The 20,478-nt window shown below is 41.8% G+C and overlaps 2 protein-coding genes across 2 annotated transcripts in view; both read left to right on the plus strand.

Moving 5' to 3' along the window:
* Window positions 1-20,478, plus strand: part of PSME3 (proteasome activator subunit 3) — a 449,122-nt gene that overhangs the window by 31,534 nt on the left and 397,110 nt on the right. The window lies entirely within an intron of this gene.
* LOC308677248 (amine oxidase [copper-containing] 2-like) overlaps window positions 5,121-20,478 on the plus strand; it is a gene marked incomplete at its 5' end in the record, with an annotated part of 40,329 nt that continues 24,971 nt past the window's right edge. The window contains one exon of the mRNA XM_081343486.1: window positions 5,121-6,690. Coding sequence (XP_081199612.1) covers window positions 5,121-6,690 — 1,570 coding nt within the window. The remainder of the gene's footprint in view (window positions 6,691-20,478) is intronic.

The raw sequence follows: 20,478 nt of genomic DNA on the forward strand, positions 1-20,478 counted from the left end.
ATGTGTAAACAGTATTCCCTTTCCCCCTCTCTCTCTCTCTCTCTCTCTCTCTCTCTCTCTCTCTCTCTCTCTCTCTCACACACACACACACACACACACACACAAAATTTGTATTCTCTTTTCATGGCAGCTATTCCAATCTGAGGTTTTTAATTTTGGGGGGATTTAATAGTTTCTGCTGGAAGGTAGGAAAGCAGAGTGCTTACATATTTCTGTGTCACACAGAAGTTGTTTGCCTGGTTGATAGAGCGAGGGCAGATGAAAAATCAATATATACAAAAGGGGTTCCTTATTTTATAAGCAACTAGCTTTAGTCAGGAGCTCTTAATTCAGTTAATAAATATTAACATTAAACCTGCATTTATTAATGCATTAATTTATTAGTTGTTTAGAGTTGCCTCAAACAGCAAGATGGGTGGTATATAAATTTAATAAGTAAATAATATTTGGGGAAAGGGCATCTCCAGGATGATTTCAGCTGGAACTGGCAACCCTATGTTGATAGCATAGAGATGTTGCCTATTGTACAGCATTTTTAAGCATTTTTTAGTTTTTAATTTATTCCTTTTTGTTCAATTCATTTAATAGCCACAGGTCTTTTCTTCAGGGACATAAAGTCATGCTTTCTGCGGAATGTGTCTATAATAGTTCTTTCATATAGTCAGCACACAAATGTCAACAACTCTCAAGTATTTTTCCAGAAAGCTAACTTTCAGGTTGCTTTTAAATTGTCTGGGTGATGTGATATTTCTATTATTGTTTTCATCATCCCCTATTTAATGGATAGTTATATGTTTTCTTTCTCTTTGATTAATTTGAAACGTACACACCTAGAGAGTATTAGCCTCTTTCCTGTGCTGTAATTGTAAATTTTTTATCCCTTGTAATTGACAAAATTTCATTAAGAGAACTAGTGATTTTTCTTGCCTCCTCCTGACTTAATCAAAGAGAAGCTGACACTGCTACTTAATTGCTTTTAATTTCATCTTATTCATTTTCTGAACTTGAAAGATACAGTATTATAAGATTCAGGTGGGGACGGTTCTAAAGCATAACAAGCTGTAGGTGGTAAAAGCTCCAGAATTAGATTAACCCATTCCCATTTCCTGTTTCTAATTTTTTGTTTCAGCTGTAGAGACATATTAGCACAATATCCATTCAGGGCTTTAAAATACAGGTAGTCCTTGACTTATGACCACAACTGAGCCCAAAATTTTTGTTGCTAAGTGAGACATTTGTTGTGAATTTTACCCCATTTTACAACCTTTCTTGCCACAATTGTTAAGTTAATCACTGCAGTTGTTAAAATTATTAACGTGTGTTAAATGACTCTGGGTTTCCATTGACTTTACTTGTCAGAAGGTTGCAAAAGGTGATCACATGATCCTGGGACACTGCAACGCTCATAAATGTGAGTCAGTTTCCAAGCGTCTTAATTTTGATAATGTGACCATGGGGATGCTGCAGTGGTCATAAGTGTGAAAAATGGTCATAAATCACTTTTTTCAGTGCTGTTGTAACTTCGAACTGTTGTAATTCGAGGACTACCTGTAATCAGAATAATGTGGGAAATAACAAAAATCTACAGTCGAATGCTAGTTCTATTTAAACATGCTTGCATGTATCTGCTGAGGTTACTTATTTTGTGGCCTGCTGGTTCTAGAGAAAAAGAATTATAACAGATTGTGCAAGTTCTGCTCAATTGTTTTCCTCCTTATCTTTGTCTTCTAGTTTTGCTTGTGAACACCAGCTGTTTGCAAGCCACTTTAACAATCAAGAGGAGAGCTTTATTATTTTTAATGGATATATAAAATGATGTGGAATTTGTTCACAAACTATTTGTAAGTGAAATATGATTGGCTCAAATACTTTCTACCTTTGTAGCATAAGTGCAGATTTGCATGGATTTGCTTATTTTACTTTTCCTATGCCTATTTCAAAAATCAGGTTTGCTAAGAACTGGGCAATGTTTTAGCAAAGTTGTGGAAAAGGAAGAAAATGTGATGTAAAACAGAAAAAAATCATAGCATTTTAGATAGAAACTAGAAACATGTACAGGATGGTATTGTGGTCCAAACCACTATTTATCCAGCTTCTTTTCCTTTCTTTTTCAAGGTTTCCTGCTTAGCCCATCAAGAACAGGAGGTTGGGTTTCTTTTTAGTGGCCTGCAGAAGCTTAAAATGTGCAACTGCTGAATAATTTGCCATTGTCAGTAACATTTGCAAAAATGGTATGCCCAAACAATATGGTTTTTGTTAATAATTAGATGTGGTGAAAGCATGCCAGTTCAAAGTCTGCACACATCACAGAATTATTGTAAGGCAAAATATACAAAGTTCTTCTGCAGCTGAGCTCAGAAAGCAAATAATTGACTTGTATCTGCACAGCTGCAAATTAGGCAGGATGTAGCCATTCAAAAGGGTCCAGATCCCTGGGGAATATGGTATGCTAAGCCATTTTCTAAGATAGTTACCATAGCATTTTCTAAGATATTTGCCCGATAGTTTGAATCCTACATAACTTGAGCCAAAAATAACTTTGGCCAACAGTTGCATCTTGCTCTGCTTAAAATTCCAAATCCCCCCCACAAAAACCAAAAAAAGAAAAAAGTGGGTGGTACTGATAGTAAAGACATGTATATAATTCTGCCTGTTGCCATTGCTAGTCAAAAATTTGTCAGAGGTCTAAAGGAGGTATAGAAACATTAGTTATGTGATGTCATGCTATACGACTATATCACTGTTGACAATCCAGGTCCCAATTGCTAGCATAATCTGAGGATTACTTCTAAGACATATTTTAAGGCCATGTCCCATATTTCCCCAGAAAATTGAGACAGCCTATGTAGACTTAGCTTTAGATTTTTCCCATAACTCTGGAATAAGTTGGGATGAAAGAGACGTCCAATGAATTTTCATTATTATTATTCATTAAATTTATTGTGCTCATCCATTCCAAATGACTCTGGGCAGCTTATAACACCCAAATATAGAATTAAAATGGTTAAAAACATGACAGCAAAAAAAAAACAACGCTGAGATTCACCTTTTTGGTAATTGCCTCAAGCCAAAAGAAATTATTTCCAACCAAGGATCTCTGTTTTCTTTAATAAAATGCATTGAATTCCAGTAACTGTTGCAACTATTTCCAAATATTTGTACTATTTACAATTTAGTACTAATACTAAAGCAACAGTTTTTAGCTTTTTTCCACCTTGATGCAGCACAGAGATAGATCTTTTCATCGGTAACAGGTCTGCAGCTAGCTGCTCACTAAATGGTCTTCTGAACTAATCACTATGGGAGATGGATTTGAACAAGTTTTTCCCCAACCTCATTGAAGACTACCTGTATTTTGAATTTTTATTTTTTTATTTTTTTTATTTTAATCCCATTTATATCCCGCCCTTCTCCGAAGACTCAGGGCGGCTTACAATCTAAGCACAAATTAAATGTGCTTAGCAATAGCCTTCATTCTATGTATATGCCTGCTTATTAGGGCTTTCGACACCCCCCCAGCGGCATTATTACAAAGTCAGCTTATTGCCCCCAACAATCTGGGTCCTCATTTTACCTACCTCGGAAGGATGGAAGGCTGAGTCAACCTTGAGCCTGGTGGGATGCGAACCTGCACTAATTGCAGGCAGCTGGTGTTACTTAAGGAGGCATTAGCCCACTGCTCCACCAAGGCAGTGATTACATTATATTTTAAACATACTTTTTAAGATTTCTTAAATGTTGCTTAAATGTCCTCTTTCAAGGAAGGAGTGCACTAAAGTTGCCAGTTACAGAACAGATCCAGAAGGCGTTTGCTGTCCTAGTTAACATTTTCTACTGTAGATGCAAACAATTGGATGAAGACCAAATCGAATGGTAGAAAAAGAGAAAGGTACAGTCTATAGATATAGCCTGCTGATATAAATGAAGACAAGAGGTTGTTTAGGCAAGCAGTTCTTCAAAGTTTTAGGAAAATGTTGCAACTGTAGTCCAAGGCAGAACAAGGCACCTGAGCTGGAAAGAGACAAAAAGAGCTCATTCATTCTGTAAATTTCAGGAAACCAAATAGCAAACTAGAAGCAGGAATGGAAAGTCCCGCAAAGGGCTTCTCTTGCTGCATGAGTTTGTATTTTTCTTTCCATAGCAAGCCAGGCACAAAGAAGAATAAAACTGAAGTCTTCTGGCTGAGATGAGTGGAAATTCAGTCTCAAGGCTGTCAAGCTGTGCTCCTTGCCTTAAAAAAAAAATTTAAAGAAGAAATGGAAAATGCTGTATAAAAGAGGGAACCTTTCAAACCTCTTAGCCCTTTGGGTTTCCCGAAGCATGACACAAGGTCCTGTCTCAATCCAGAGAAAGATAAAGCAATAGACGCCCAAGTATGCATGTTGTTCAAACCCTGCTATCTGGCAGCTCCCTGTAGGCAGACCATACAATTCCTAAGTCATGTCTTCGCTGCCTTGCCTTGCGGCAGGACAAATTGGTTCAGCATTCCTTCTCATACAACCATAAGGTGTGGCAAAGCATTTACCCTCCTAGCATGTGGATGTACCTCAACAATAATGTTGACTTTCTTTCTTTGAGTTAATGTGATATTGTATGTAGATTCTGATAAACCATTCAAAGCAATATTCATAGAGTGTGTTTCTATTAAGATATTCTGTTATTTGTTGCATTAATCCTCTTTGTTTTGATTGTTGTAGCCATCTTGAATCCTTTCCTCAAGAAACAGTTGGATTTAATTGAGAGCCCAAAGAATTAACTTTGGAGAAGGAGATAGCTTTTTTTATTTCCAAAAGATGCTGAACCTTTCAGACATTCTAGTATCTATTATCATGTGGACTTTGTCGTTCCTTGGGAAACTGGATTGCAGGAGTGGTTTGTAATTTATCCTGTGACTCATTACTGTTTTCTCTAGCCCCAGGATGTCTGTGCCACACAGTACAAATATATCTCCACAAGCATGAAGAGGAGGGTCATATTCCTTTGCTGACCTTTAACAAACTAGGAATTTCTTCCCTCCTCCTAGTCTGTCTTCTCTGTCTTTCATTCTGACTAGTTACAATTCCAGAGAGTGGTTTGAAATTGGAACACCACTGCTAGACTCTGTTTCTGCTGTGGCAAAGATGAATCAGAAAGTTCTTCTCCTCATGCTCATTCTAGCTTTTCTAACAATTTTTGCTTTAGTGTGTATTTTGTTGACCAGAGGCGGAAAATATGATAGCTGTGCTTCTCAGTCTCAAGTTTTATCCGAGCATCTAAATAGCAAATGGAGTTGGCTCTTTGCTGATTTATCACAAGAGGAATTAGTCCATGTAGTACAGTATTTGAAATCCAATCTTGGAGCAACCTTGGAAGATGCTTCTCATGCAAAGCCTTCTGATAACTGCATTTATTCTGTTGATTTGGAGAAGCCCTCTAAAGCAGAGACTTTGTCATTTCTGGATCATGGAGGAAGATGCCCACCTAGGCAGGCTTTGGTTGTAGTGTTTTTTGGAAATCAGCCAGATCCAAATATTACTGAATATGTGGTGGGTCCCCTCCCACAGCCAATATATCACCGGGATGTGACAGTGCAGAAGTATGGAGGACAAGTGCCATATTATCGCAGACCTTCACTAATTGCTGAACACAAGCAGATGGCCCACTTTCTGAAGAGTACATTGTTCCCCACAGCCCCAAGCTTCATGCGTGAAGTATTGAACTACAATGGAGCCAACCTAGCAGCAATGACTACATCGCCAAAGGGAATGAAATCTGGGGATCGTGCAACTTGGTTAATCCTGTACCAGAATGTAACTGGTTACTTTTTACATCCTGTTGGACTCGAAGTGCTAATAGACCACAGAAGCCTAGATATTACCCATTGGATTGTGAAGAAAGTGTTTTATGGTGGCCATTATTATAGGGATATGACACAATTGGAAAGAGAATTTACAGAGGGGCATATACATGTGGAAAAGGTGAACAGAGTTCCAGCTGATGGGGGATTCTCTTCAATGAAACCCAGGGTGCATCATGCCAAACTCAGTTCCCTGAATTATCAACCTTTTGGACCAAATTACAGTGTGAAAAACAACCAAGTCCACTCTGCATCCTGGAGTTTTGCCTACCGAATGGATTTGTATACAGGACCACAACTTTTTGACATTAGGTTCAAAAATGAAAGGGTTGTGTATGAGCTCAGTGTGCAAGATACTATGTCCACCTATGGCTCCAACAATCCTGGTGGGATGTCTATTAGGTACATGGATGGGAGTTTTGGAATTGGAAAGTATTCATCTCCTCTTATGCGAGGGATTGACTGCCCTTATTCTGCTACTTATCTTAATGTTACCTTTCTAGCAGAAGTAGAAAGACCTCTCATTACTCGTGATGCTATTTGTGTTTTTGAACAGGATATGGGGGTTCCATTTCGGCGTCACTTTTCCAAACTTCACTCTCTGTATTATGGAGGGCTACAAAGCACAGTATTGGTCTTTCGCTCTGTGTCCACCATTGGCAATTATGACTATGTTTGGGATTTTGTATTTTATCCAAGTGGAGCAATTGAAAACAAAGTCCGTGCCACTGGTTATATAAGTTCATCTTATTTCCATAATGATGGCCTAGATTATGGAAACAGAGTTGGAGACCACACTCTAGGAACAATTCATACACACTTTGTTGGCTTCAAACTGGATCTGGATGTCGCTGGTAAGTATGCAGATTTTCTGCTTCCGTCAAGTAAATCCTGCATCCTATCTACTTCTGTGGTGTGCATTTAGATAAGTCTTTATCTTTGACAGACATTTGGATGGTTTGCAGTATATGTGCTATTTAAGCATAATGGATAAAGGCAGAGACTGATTTCAAGAGTATCAGCCTCTTTTATGTTTCTGCTCTCCCTGGAGCCTATCAATAATTCACTGTCCTTTTCAGATTCCTATACTAGCAAATCCTATTAGTTCAGGCTTTAGTAATTACAGTTAGTAATTGCAGAGTAAGAAGCTGGGCTCTGCTGATTATTGGTGGTAAACTATCCCAGAATCCTTACTTAGCATGCCTTGACCCTCTGCTTTCAGAAATGATCTCTTGCTGATATATAGTCCTTTTATGAGATCCCAATGAGCTATCATTTGCAATTTGGTTTCCAGATGATAATGCCTTTGTCCTCTGAAGCTGGCCTTCTTTTGAGTTTTTTATAAGCAGAAGATACAAACATATTAATTTTATTGTACATACAACCCCTGCTGGCAAACCTCAAGTACAATTTTTCTTGATAATTCTGAGCAAAAAGGTATTATGTCCTTTCAATCTGATGACCCAAATTCCAAATTACCATTCTCCATTATGCCTCTGCAACTTCCTTTCTGGGAAGATGTTGTGAAAGAGAGACAGGATGCTTTCCCATCTGTATTCTTCTCTCCTATTAGAGCAGTTCAGTAAAAAGCAACCTTATTTTTCAGAAAGTTTCCTTGTATTTTTATTTACTTGTATGTTTATATTGCTTGTAAGTCACTTTGAAAGACTTTTATCCCAAAAGGAAGTTTATAAATCATTTAAATATATAAAGAAGCAGAGAATGGGAAAAAGCTAATTCAAGATTGTCACTTAAGTTGTTTCTCTTTCTAGGTGCTTCCAGCCAAAAAGCTTACAAGCACAGAAAATTTTTATTTATTTAGTTTTGGGAACAACCAACATCACAGCAGCTGTAGAAATACTAAAGTTACAAAATATTCTTTTATCAGCTTGTATTCTTCTGTGCACAGAGCAGACTGGATATTGAAATGGCAGTGTTATTTTTCTTCCCCACCATAATGAGAATAACAGTCAATAGGGAGTAAAAAAAACCCATTACTTTTGCCCTTCCTTCCTTCCTTCCTTTTTAGAGGGCTGTCCAAATTCATCAGCATGCAACATTAAATACAATAGAAAATAATATCTAAAATCTAAAAGAGCCTTGCCATCCTTCCTAATCAAGACCCGGAGGAAAAACCAGGTATTCAAAGACTTTTTAAAAGCTTTTGAGGATGGAAACTATATAGATCTGTGGGAGGATGTTGTTCTAGAAGACAGATGCTCTGCCAGAAAAGGCCTATTTTCTGGATCTATGAGATGATGTTTAATTGATAGAACCAGGAGTATACCCACTCTATTTGATAATATAGGAAGGACATAAACCATTAGAAACCCTCCAACAAGCAAAACCTATGCCATGAATGGATTTATAGGTAGTGGCCATCACCTTGAATTACATCCAGAAACTCTTGTAGCCCATGTAGTTTATAGAGTACCAATTTTATATGGGCATACTGAGGAATGCCCATCTCTGCTTCCACTGCCATATTCTGGATAGTTGCCACTTCTGAGTGGTCTTCAAGGGCAGTCCCATCTAGATGACACTGCAATAGTCCACATGCAAGGTGACTAGAGTAGAATTGATTGTTTGTTGGGGACCCTGGTTTAAGAGCAGGTGTATATCAGATGAATCTCAGCAAATGTCTTCCTGATTACAGCTGCTGAATATTCTTCACGTAGGAATTGTGAATCCAGAAAATACCCTCAAATTACATGCCAGTTCTGAATGTGGAAGGGCTATCCCATCTAGGCTTACTGTACATATGGAAAAATTCCAAGGATGGACAGTCTAACTGCTCAGAGATACTTAGTCTTGCTTTGATTGAGCCTGAATCTGTCCTTACCTATCCAGATCCCCATACCTGCAAGACATTAGGATAAAATTTGATAGCATTATTTGAACAGCCCAGATATATAACTGGGTACCAGTTCAAATATACAACTGGATATCATTAGTATACTAATTGTCAATGCTGCAAACATTGGATGTATTTGCTCTGACAATATGAGAGGCAGCCTTTAGCTTTAACTCTTTTGCTTTGAATCACTGAAGGGGGGGAATGTTAACCCGGATGTTTTGATAAGATAAGGGATGGCCCGCTACAGAAAAAAAAGTGAAACTTCGAATGTTAAACTAATTGAAGAATGTGATTCATGACGTGTAATTAAGGAGGGAATAGTGTATGGTATGATGTGTTCAGGGGAGGAGAATCCAGATTCTGGCATCCATCCATGAGTGCCAATGCTTCGTTCTTATTATCATAGACTTTTTAGAATAAAAAATCATGGAATGTTCTTTGATCTGTCTTGTTAGTCAGAACCATGACATCATGCCAGAATCTATTTTCTTTCAAACAACCTGGGGAGTCCTGAGCCCCAGCCGCTGTCTCTAGCCTTGAGAGAAGCTGGCAAAGATTCAGGGAAAAATCTTCATCATAGGAAAAGAGAATCGGCTTGGAGACGGTGACCTGGCAGCTGCTGACACCTCAGAGGAGGAAGTAACAGCATGCTGTGGGAAGATGAGTTTTTGCAGGACTCCCAGTTGGGGGCAGAACCCAACCAGTTAAGAGAGCTTATCTGGTTGTTAGGCTGGAACCACCCCAGCGGAGACTCCAGATGCCTCGAGACTGCCCTGCCAGAGTCTTCAAAAGCAGAATGGTGGAGAGCTACCAGACCATCTGCCACTGAGAATTTGGGTGAGTGGAAAATCCTGTCTGCAGACCAGACAGACTGCCAACCCCAGGAGTCCTCTGCCAGGCCCTCCAGACCCACAGAGACAGAGAACCCCAGCCTGGGGCCTCTGCAGCAATGGGAGGTTGGGGAACCCCCGCAAGTGAACACCCACAACCTCTGAGCTTGCCACAGCTAATAGAGGCCTTGCAACAGCTTGGGGTGGTACAGAAGCCTGGACATCAGAAGCTGGTGGGAGGACGACCACAGCAAGGAGATTGGTCACCGCCCCCGAGTGTACAGCAAACTTTGCAGGGCCCACAAATGAGGGAGACCCAGCAGCGTCCTCTCACACAACCACAGCAAGGGTGGCAGCAGCAGGGCCCAAACGTGCAACCCTTGGGCATACAGCAGGACCAATAAGGGCCCTAGCAACCAATGATGTCCCCACCCTTCAGGGCAACTTTCGATGGGGACGCAGAGAAACTGATTTTTTCCTCAACCAAGTACACTTTCATTTGAATCGCTGGGCCTGTTTTTACCCGGACCCAGGTGCTATGGTCGATGTGATTGTGTCCAGCCTAGAGGGAGAAACATCTGGATGGTTAAACAATTTATATAATGAGCAAGGCCCTGAACTGGAGGACCCCCATCTCTTCCTCCTAGGGCTGATAGAAAGATTTGAGGACACATCCATGGCCCTCAAAGCAGAAGAACAAATCGACAAGATAAAACAAGCTGGCAGTAAGATTAGATGTTCAGCTCGCCCACTATAAGAAGCCTCTCCCACCTGAAGCTGAGCTAGAACAATTCAAATGGGAATCTCCCCCACGAAAATCTCCAACTACTGTGATGGCTGAAAGACCCAGGCCACCTGTAGGCTGGGCAATTAAGTGTTTCCGGTGTGGACAGCAGGGACATCGAGCAGTGAATTGCCCAGTCCTCTACCCCCAATTGCAGAATAGACCAGGACCAGCAGCAAGAAAGAAACCTGCACAGCAGCTAACGGGAGAGAAATCCAACCAGATGACGCAGGAACCTGTTGCCCAGGTCACATCCCCAACATGGGAGGATGCAGGAACTCAGGCTGGATCCGCCCCCATTCTACCCTCTTTCGACAGCAACAACAAAGGAGAGAACAACCCAATGGTGAGCTGACACGTCTCACCTTTCTCACTACCTGCCAAGCTCATAATCCCTAAGTCAGGTACGCAGGTAGATTTAAAGGTGCTAGTTGATTCTGGATGCTCCCGATGCATCATTAGCTTGCCATTTGCCATGAAACTGGGCATACGAACAAAACTGCTCTCCAAACCTGTGAGGTTCAAGCAAGCCGATGGCTCCCTGATGGGAGGGATTTTAGTCACACAATTAACGGAGCCCCTATGCCTAAAAATAGGTGAGCACTGGGAATTTATTCACTTCCTGGTGGCCCCAAAAATGACTGAGGCTGTGATCCTAGGATTAGCCTAGCTGGACAAATGGAAGCCGTTTATCTGGTGGGAGAAAGGAATGAGAACTGTGAGACTACCTATAGGGCCTGATCCCCCCCTTGATTCAACAGATGTTACAAGGAATTTTAGCCCACCCAATGAGTGAGCGCACATGGCTGCCTCACAGCTTCCAGGTGAGCCGCTCATCCCCAGCAAGTACCGGGACCTAGTGGAGGCATTTAGTGAGAAAGAATGCGATACCTTGCCTCCTCACCGGCCCAATGACTGTTCCATTGTACTGTTGCCGGGGACCAAACTTCCACAACCAAGAATGTATGCTATGTCCCCCCTTGAAATGGAGATAATGCAGCAATATATGGACACAAACCTAGCAAGGGGATTAATTGAACGGGCCAAGTCTACTGTGGGAGCCCCTGTGCTATTTAAAGAAAAGAAAGATGGGTCTGTTCACTTATGCATTGATTATAAAGGTTTGAACACAGTGAGTATGGAAAATAAATACCCCCTCCCCCTACTGAAGGACTTACTAACCCACCTGGCTAAGGGGAGTGTCTTCACTAAGTTAGACCTGAGAGAAGCATATTACCGGGTGAGAATAAGGGAGGGGGATGAGTGGAACACTGCCTTGAACTGCCCCTTGGGAAGTTACCAGTTCAAAGTCATGCCATTTGGACTGCAGGGGGCCCCAGCCGTATTTATGCAGTTAATTAATGAGGTCCTACATGATCATTTATACAAAGGGGTTCTGGTGTATCTTGATGACATCCTATACGAATATGACAGACCATAGAAGGCTGGTGAGAGAAGTGTTAAAGAAACTATTGAATGCCAAGCTTTATGTCAAATTGTCAAAATGTGAATTTCACCAAACCCAATTAGATTATCTTGGCTATAGAATTTCCAATGAGGGCATTAAAATAGACCCAGCCAAAGTGAAAACTAATTGAATGGCAGCCCCAAAGACTCGCAAACAGCTTCAGAGCTTTTTAGGTTTTGGTAACTTTTATTGCCAATTCATCCCCCCTTTGCTACGATTGCCCTACCCCTGACAGAACTACTCAAGACAGGCAAAGGAGGAGGGAAGCCGTGACCGGGCCAACCACTTGCTTGGACAATGAGCTGTCAAACAGCTTTTGAGAATATAAAAAGACTATTTGCTGCTGAACCAGTCCTAAAGCATCCATGCCCAGGGGAGCCCTTCGTAATCCAAGCTGACACCAGTGACATTGCAGTTGGAGATGTATTACTGCAAAAGAGCAAAAGTGGAGTCCTACAACCCTGCGCCTACACCTCCAAAAAAAACCCACTGAAAGTGAGAGGGGTTGGGCAATCTGGGAGAAGGAGGTCTTTGTCATTAGGTGGAGCCTGTTAAACTGGTGACACTATTTAGAGGGGAGCAAGGTGCCATTTAAAGTATGGACAGATCACAAAAACCTAGATGCACTGAAGACCCCTCGCAAACTGTCCCCAAAACAAGTGCACTGGGCATAGTACCTTAATCATTTCAACTTCACTCAAAAGTACAGGTGAAACTCGAAAAATTAGAATATCGTGCAAAAGTTCATTTATTTCAGTAATGCAACTTAAAAGGGGAAACTAATATATGAGATAGACTCATTACATGCAAAGCAAGATAGTTCAAGCTGTGATTTGTCATAATTGTGATGATTATGGCTTACAGCTCATGAAAACCCCAAATCCACAATCTCAGAAAATTAGAATATTGTGAAAAGGTGCAATATTCTAGGCTCAAAGTGTCCCACTCTAATAAGCTAATTAAGCCATAACACCTGCAAAGTGTTCCTGAGCCTTTAAATGGTCTCTCGATCTGGTTCAGTAGGAATCACAATCATGGGGAAGACTGCTGACCTGACAGTTGTGCAGAAAACCATCATGGACACCCTCCATAAGGAGGGAAAGCCTCAAAAGGTAATTGCAAAAGAAGTTGGATGTTCCCAAAGTGCTGTATCAAAGCACATTAATAGAAAGTTATCTGGAAGGGGAAAGTGTGGAAGAAAAAGGTGCACAAGCAGCAGGGATGACCACAGCCTGGAGAGGATTGTCAGGAAAAAGCCATTCAAAAGTGTTGGGGACTTTCACAAGGAGTGGACTGAGGCTGGAGTCAGTGCATCAAGAGCCACCACACAGAGATGGATCCTGGACATGGGCTTCAAATGTTGTATTCCTCTTGTCAAGCTGCTCCTGAACAACAAACGTCAGAAGCGTTTTACCTGGGCTAAAGAAAAACAGACCTGGTCTGTTGCTCAGTGGTCCAAAGTCCTCTTTTCTGATGAGAGCAACTTTTGCATCTCATTTGGAAACCAAGGACCCAGAGTCTGTAGGAAGAATGGAGAGGCTGCAAGATGCTTTAAGTCCAGTGTGAAGTTTCCACAGTCTGTGTTGATTTGGGGAGCCATGTCATTTGCTGGTGTTGGTCCACTGTGCTTCATTAAGTCCAGAGTCTACCAGGAGATTTTGGAGCACTTCATGCTTCCTTCCGCAGATGAGCTTTATGGGGATGCTGACTTCATTTTCCAGCAGGACTTGGCACCTGTCCACACTGCCAAAAGCACCAAAACCTGGTTCAATGACCATGGGATTACTGTGCTTGATTGGCCAGCAAACTCGCCTGACCTTCGCCTGAACCCCATAGAGAATCTATGGGGCATTGCCAAGAGAAAGATGAGAGACATGAGACTGAACAATGCAGAAGAGCTGAAGGCTGCTATTGAAGCATCCTGGTCTTCCATAACACCTCAGCAGTGCCACAGGCTGATAGATTCCATGCCACGCCACATTGAGGCAGTAATTGCTGCAAAAGGGGCCCAAACCAAGTACTGAGTACATATGCATGCTTATACTTTTCAGAGGTCCGATATTGTTCTATGTACACTCCTTGTTTTATTGATTGCATGTAATATTCTAATTTTCTGAGATTGTGGATTTGGGGTTTTCATGAGCTGTACGCCATAATCATCACAATTATGACAAATCACAGCTTGAACTATCTTGCTTTGCATGTAATGAGTCTATCTCATATATTAGTTTCCCCTTTTAAGTTGCATTACTGAAATAAATGAATGTTTGCACGATATTCTAATTTTTCGAGTTTCACCTGTACATACTGGGAGGAAAAAACTTCTTAGCTGATGCACTATCTCGATTACCCCAGTACAAAAGCAAATGTGAAGAGGCCAATGAGGCAATTATCCCCAGTTCACAACCTGCAGCACAACTCGCACCTCACAGAACCCCTAAACCTGATGACCTGAAGAAGATAAAATGAGAGCTCCTCACTGATCAATGGTTCAAAGATAATCAAACCTCTCTAACATGCAGGGATGGTTTGGCATACAAGAGGGGGGGGACTGTATCTACCTGAAGCCCTCTGCCTCAATGCTCTCAAACACAGCCATGATGTAAAACAGGCTGGACACTTTGGATATTTAAAAACTCTACACCTCATCCACCTGCAATTTTGGTGGCCGGGGCTAAAACAAGATGTAGAAAACTATGTCAGGAGTTGTACCATATGTGCCACCATGAAAAGAATTCCAGGGAAAACCCCTGAGTTACTGCAGTTGGTGCCAGGCCCTTCTCAACCATAGGAAGAAATAGCTATGGACTTTATTGTAGACCTACCCGAAAGTAGAGGAAATACTGTCATCTGGACTGCGATAGACCTGTTTTTGAAGCAGGCTCATTTTATCACCTACAAAGGACTCCCATTTGCCCAACGACTGACTAAATTGTTCCTGAAACATATCTACTGACTGCATAGTGTCCCTAAGCAAATAATTTCGGATAGAGGAATGCAGTTCACAGCGAAATTTTGGAGGAGTTTCCTTAAATTAATTGGATCATCTCAAGGCTTATCATCTGCTTTTCATCCAGCTATCAATGGGGCTGCATAATCTGCTAACAAAATGGTGGAGCAGTATCTCAGATGCTATTTTTCCTACCAACAGACAAACTGGACTGACCTCCTCCCTTTCACCGAGGTGGCCTACAATAATTCTGTTCACAGCAGCACTGGCTACACACCTTTCAGAGTAGCCACAGGAAAAGAATTCAGCCCAATGCCTGGCTACCCTCAAGAGCCCTCTGCTTCCCAGATACTTGATCAATGGGTGAGAGGGTGGGAAGAGGTTTGGAGAAACATGAAAACAGCATTAAAAAAGACTTCCGAGACTTATAAAAAACCAGGCTGATAAAAAAGAGGGCTCCCCAAAGAACATTCCAAGTTGGGAAAAAGGTTTATCTGTCAACTAAATATTTATGCCTCAAATTACCCAGCAAGAAATTAGGACCGAAACTCTTGGGGCCTTTCCCCATCGTAAGGATCATCAACCCTTTTCGCAGTAGAATTAAAACTCCCTAGGCTTTTAGGGAAAGTTCACCCTGTCTTCCATTTCAGCCTGCTGAAATCTTTTCGGGACTCCACCTTAAGACCTCTCCCTAAGAAAGCACCCAGACCCCTTGTAGTAGTGGGTCAGACCCATTATGAAGTGAAACATATTCTTGACTCTAGAATTTTTAAGGGAAAATTGCAGTACCTAGTACAATGGAAGGGATACCCATTGTCTGAAGCTACTTGGGTGAAATCTAGTGATGTGAAGGCTGACCGACTCATCAAAAAGTTTCATGAAAAAAAAACACAACAAACTAAGATAATCCCTGACATATGCTTTTGTTTACATTACAGGATCTATCCTTTTTGTAAGGGGGGGCGGATGTCAATGCTGCAAACATTGGATATTTTTGCTCTGATAATATAAGAGGCAGCATTTTGCTTTAACTGTTTTGCTTTGAATCATTGAAGGGGGGGATGTTAACTCGTATGTTTTGATAAGATAAGGGATGGCACGCTACAGAAAGGAAGTGAAACTTCATATATTAAACTAATTGGTGAATGTGATTCATGACATGTAATTAAGGGCGGGAATTGTGTGTGATATGATGTGTTCAGGGAAGGAGAATCCATCAATGAGTGCCGATGCTTCGTTCTCATTATTGTAGACTTTTTAGAATAAACAATCATGGAATGTTCTTTGATCTGTCTTGTTAGTCAGAACCATGACACTAATGGTACCTGGCCCCAAACCATTTAACCATTTAAACAAAAATAGCAAGAGCATCAAACTTGAGATATCAACTGGAACAGTCCACAGAGCAAAGAGGAAAACTGCTGTAGAACAGTGCCTCCATCCTAATCTCAGTAGATGGAACAGAAAGTTCATGGTATGATTGGTGCACTGTGAGCCACTGAGAGACCAAGGAGAACCAAAATAGCAGACCTCCCATCTCAGAAGGGATTCACAAGTCTGATCAATGCTAACTAGATAGACCCACTTCCTACATCCATTCTTCATGTTTTAGCGTCCAGCTCCCTAATAATCTGTTGCTCTTCTCTGCACTCTGTCCAGCTTTTATATTCCGGTGACTGGATATGGAATTCCAAGTCTGGTCTTACTGAAAGCATCTTAATACCTTGTGTGATCTTGATTCTATCCCTCTTTAATGCAGCCTAGGATTGCATTGGCTTTTTTTGGCTCCTGCTGCACACTGCTGGCTCATATTTAAGTGATTGTCCACTAGCACTCCAAGATTCCACTCACAGTTACTGGTATCGAGCCAGGTTTTGCCTGGTCTATACCTGTGCAATTGGTTTTCTTGCCTAAGTATGAAACTTTACTTTTATCCACTCTGAATTTCATTTTGTTAGATAGGGCCCAGTGTTCATGTCTATTGAGATCCATCAAGATCTTGAGACTATTTTCTGGGGTGTTGATTTGTGTCATCTGAAAATTTGATAAGTTCCCCTTCTATTCCCTCAACTAAATTGTTTATGAAGATGTACAATAGTACTGGCCCTAAAACAGAATTTTGGGGTACCCCATTGTGGCTGAATTCCATTAAGGACTACACATTAAGTACTCTTTTCAGCCTGTTACAAATCCATCTGGTGGTGGTGCTGTCTACCTCACATTTTCTAGCTTATCAAGAAGTAGGTTGTGGTCTACTTTGACAAATGTCTTGCTGACATCTAACCATTCTATGTCCACAGCATTTTGCTGATCCACTAGTTTAATCACATTGTCAAATAATGAAATCCACAGCAGGATCTAACCAATTTCATATCATCTACTGCAGGGCTGTTCAACCGATGATACGTGTACCACCGGTAGTACTTTGGCACCTGGCAGGTGGTACACGACCATCCTAGAGAAGTGGTTGCTGGGGGGAGAGGAATGAGCTGAAGCAGCGGCAGCACTGCACAAGCCTTGAGGGAGAGGCAGCTGGAGCTGCAGGGCTGTCAGGATTTGGCAAAATCTGCGCATGCGGCTACAAGCTGATTGGCACTTCTGCAGAGTTGTCTGGGCTCAGCATCAAGCTCCACCTGATTGGCACTTCCAAAAGCAGTGCATAGCTGGAGGTTCACAGAAAAGGAGGGGGGAGAAAGAGAGAGAGAGAGAGAGAGAGAGAGGAAAGGATATAAAAAGAAGAAGTTTTGGCAGAAAAGGACCAGCAAGAGGCTGCCCCCCCCCCACCCCGAGTGCACACACAGGAGTTAGTGAGCACCCGGAATCCCTGCTTACCATTCCTGCTGACCGCTCAGAAAGAAAAGAGGCAAGCCCAGGCCAATCGGGTGCTGATTTACAACCTTGTAGCCACCATCAAAGCCAGAATGCTCTCAGCCTTAGATCCACGGGGCAGCCCTGGAACCAGCGACGCCCCCCCTCCCCCCGCATGTGATGCGATCAGTGGCACATTGAGAAACAGAAACAAGTACTCCAAAAAAACCAGCTTTCATTAGGAAGGAAGGAAGGAAGGAAGGAAGGGAGGGAGGGAGGGTTGGAGGAAGGAAGGGAGGGAGGAAAAGAGGAAGGAAGGAAGGGCAATTCAGTTGGAAATGCCCCAATTCAAAGGAGAAAGCAATTTTGTGTTCTGTTTTGTCACAGACACAACTTTGTTGGCAATCCAAGTTAACATTGGTATTCTTGAATTGTGAGCTCTCAGGAAAGTATCCCTTCCTTGTGTATTGCTAACAGCCATTTCCAGTGGGGAAAACAGGACAAAGCAGAGTGGGGTAAAATATTTTCTTTTGCTATATTTCCAGTCTCAGTTACACCAAGGCAGGGTCCCTACAAGAGAGCCCTTTTAAGGATTATGTATTAATAGAAAGGGACGCGGTGGCTCAGTGGGTTAGGACACTGAGCTTGTTGATCAGATGGTTGGCAGTTTGGTGGGTTGAATCCCAAGTGCCGTGTAGCAGAGTGAGCGCCTGTTACTTGTCCCAGCTTCTGCCAACCTAGCAGTTTGAAAGCACGTAAAAATGCAAGTACAAAAATAGGGACCACTACGGTGGGAAGGTAACAGCGTTCCGTGCGCCTTTGGCGTCTAGTCATGCCGGCCACATGACCACGGAGACGTCCTCGGACAAGCGCTGGCTCTTCGGCTTTGAAACGGAGATGAGCACCTGCCCCTAGAGTTGGAAACGACTAGCACGCATGTGCAGGGGAACCTTTACCTTTTTTATTAATAGAAAAGCAACTAAGCTACCTCTGTTCCTGAACGCTAAAACTGCTGCACATCAAAAACGGAGGAGCTCTGATCAACTATCACAGCCACCATTTTGACAGTTTTGCTGTACTGTTGTCTGTGAACGGAAGGAAAAAGAAGAAAAGGGGGAAGGAAGGAAGGAAGGAAGGAAGGAAGGAAGGAAGGAAGGAAGGAAGGAAGGAAGGAAGGAAGGAAGGAAGGAAAGGAAGGAAGGAAGGAAGGAAGGAAGGAAGGAAAGGAGGAAGGAAGGAAGGAAGGAAGGAAGGAAGGAAGGAAGGAAGGAAGGAAGGAAGCCCTGCTGCCCTTTTGCCATCCCCTTGTCCCCTCCTCCTCACTCTCCTCGTGGTCTCCCATCCTATCGCTGGTGCTTTGGTTACAAAGCCAGGTCTCTTCGCATGGAGAGGGAGTGGGCCTCCCTCCAACCCACACATTTTGCCCTCCCGCACACACCATGAGCAATCTGGCCAAGGAAAGCAAGCCAAGCAGAGCCTCAAGAAGGTAAGTGCAGCCTGGCACCCCCTTGGGGAAGGCTGCACTTGCCCTCCACTGCCCAGGGCTCTGGCAGCCTGGCACCCCCTTGGGTCCTCATGTGGCTTGAGAGCAAAGGAACTGCCACCAAAGAAATTAAAACTGGTACTTTTTCCCTTTTATTTTTATGGTTTGTAACATTTTTTTACAAAAATACAAAAGCAAATAGTAGGACACAGTGTGGAGGAAGAAGGGGGAGGAAAGTGAGGGGGAGAAGGGAAAAAGAAAAGAAAAGGCATTGATTTCTGACTTCCTCTGTTGCAGTAGAATGAAGCATTAACATTGAACCTCAACGTTTTACTTGTCCATAATAGTATAAAATAGCCATTTCTACAGTATAACAACAAATCAATCTAATCAGTAAAACCAAAAATTCTGCCCCCCTTTTTTTTAGTCATCAAGTTTTTGACACCTTGCTAAGCACAGGTGGTACTAGAATATTGTCATGTCCTAAAAGTGGTACCAATCTGTGAAAAGGTTGAAAAGCCCTGGTTTATTGAATTTCAGTCCCAGCAATCAAGATTGGAGACTAGCTGAGTGGATTAAAAAGGCCAGCATGTTTTCTTTCACAACCAGCTATTTTAACAAATGGCTTTCCACTTTAAAGAGACTTCTCATAAGAATTCTTATGTTCTTAAACGCTTACCCCAAATGCATCTTCCAAAGGTTTTGAACCATTTTACTTTTTATCTTGTCTGCTATTGATAAGGAAGCCAATAGTTCACCATTTTCAGATTACTTTACATATTAAATTAAATCACTAATTTATATAATTTATTTGACATCTGGCTCTTTTAGATCCTTTTCTTCCTTTCAGCAAAAAGATTAGACCTGCTCAAATAGAACAGTAATGACTTCTAAAGTTTTTAGTTCAGTTGGTTGCATTGTGCCTCTTCTTCCTTCCTGCCCCATACCTTAAATCCAATAGAACAGTAAACATAATAAAAATATGGATTTTAAAAAAATAATTCTGACACTATGCACATTGGTTTGTGCTTAAATTGTAAGCCGCCCTGAGTCTTCGGAGAAGGGCGGGATATAAATGGGATTTTTTTTTAAAAAAAACTATTTATGGGAAGTTAAAATAATGCTAAGAAATACTATTGACATATCAAGAATACAACCTAATGTCCTCTTCAAGTTGAGCCCAATTCTTGCTGACCAGCGGACCCATCCTTGGCAAAAGCGTGGAGGTGTCTTTTCATTGCCTTCTTCCTCGATGTTTCAACTGCCCAAACTAGGTTACAACTTTACTAGTTCTTGGTGGACCTCTATGCAAATATTACTTTTGGGAGATAAGCCACACGTAGTTCAGTGCTGGCACCTATCTGGGTAAAATGACCAGTGATTAAAAAGCAAAAGAATGAAAAAAGTTAAGCAACTCAATGAAAACATAGCATAGAACACAATAATCAAAAACTTCATTCTA

This window comes from Vipera berus (genome assembly GCF_964194415.1).
Source record: "Vipera berus genome assembly, chromosome: Z".
NCBI lineage: Eukaryota > Metazoa > Chordata > Lepidosauria > Squamata > Viperidae > Vipera > Vipera berus.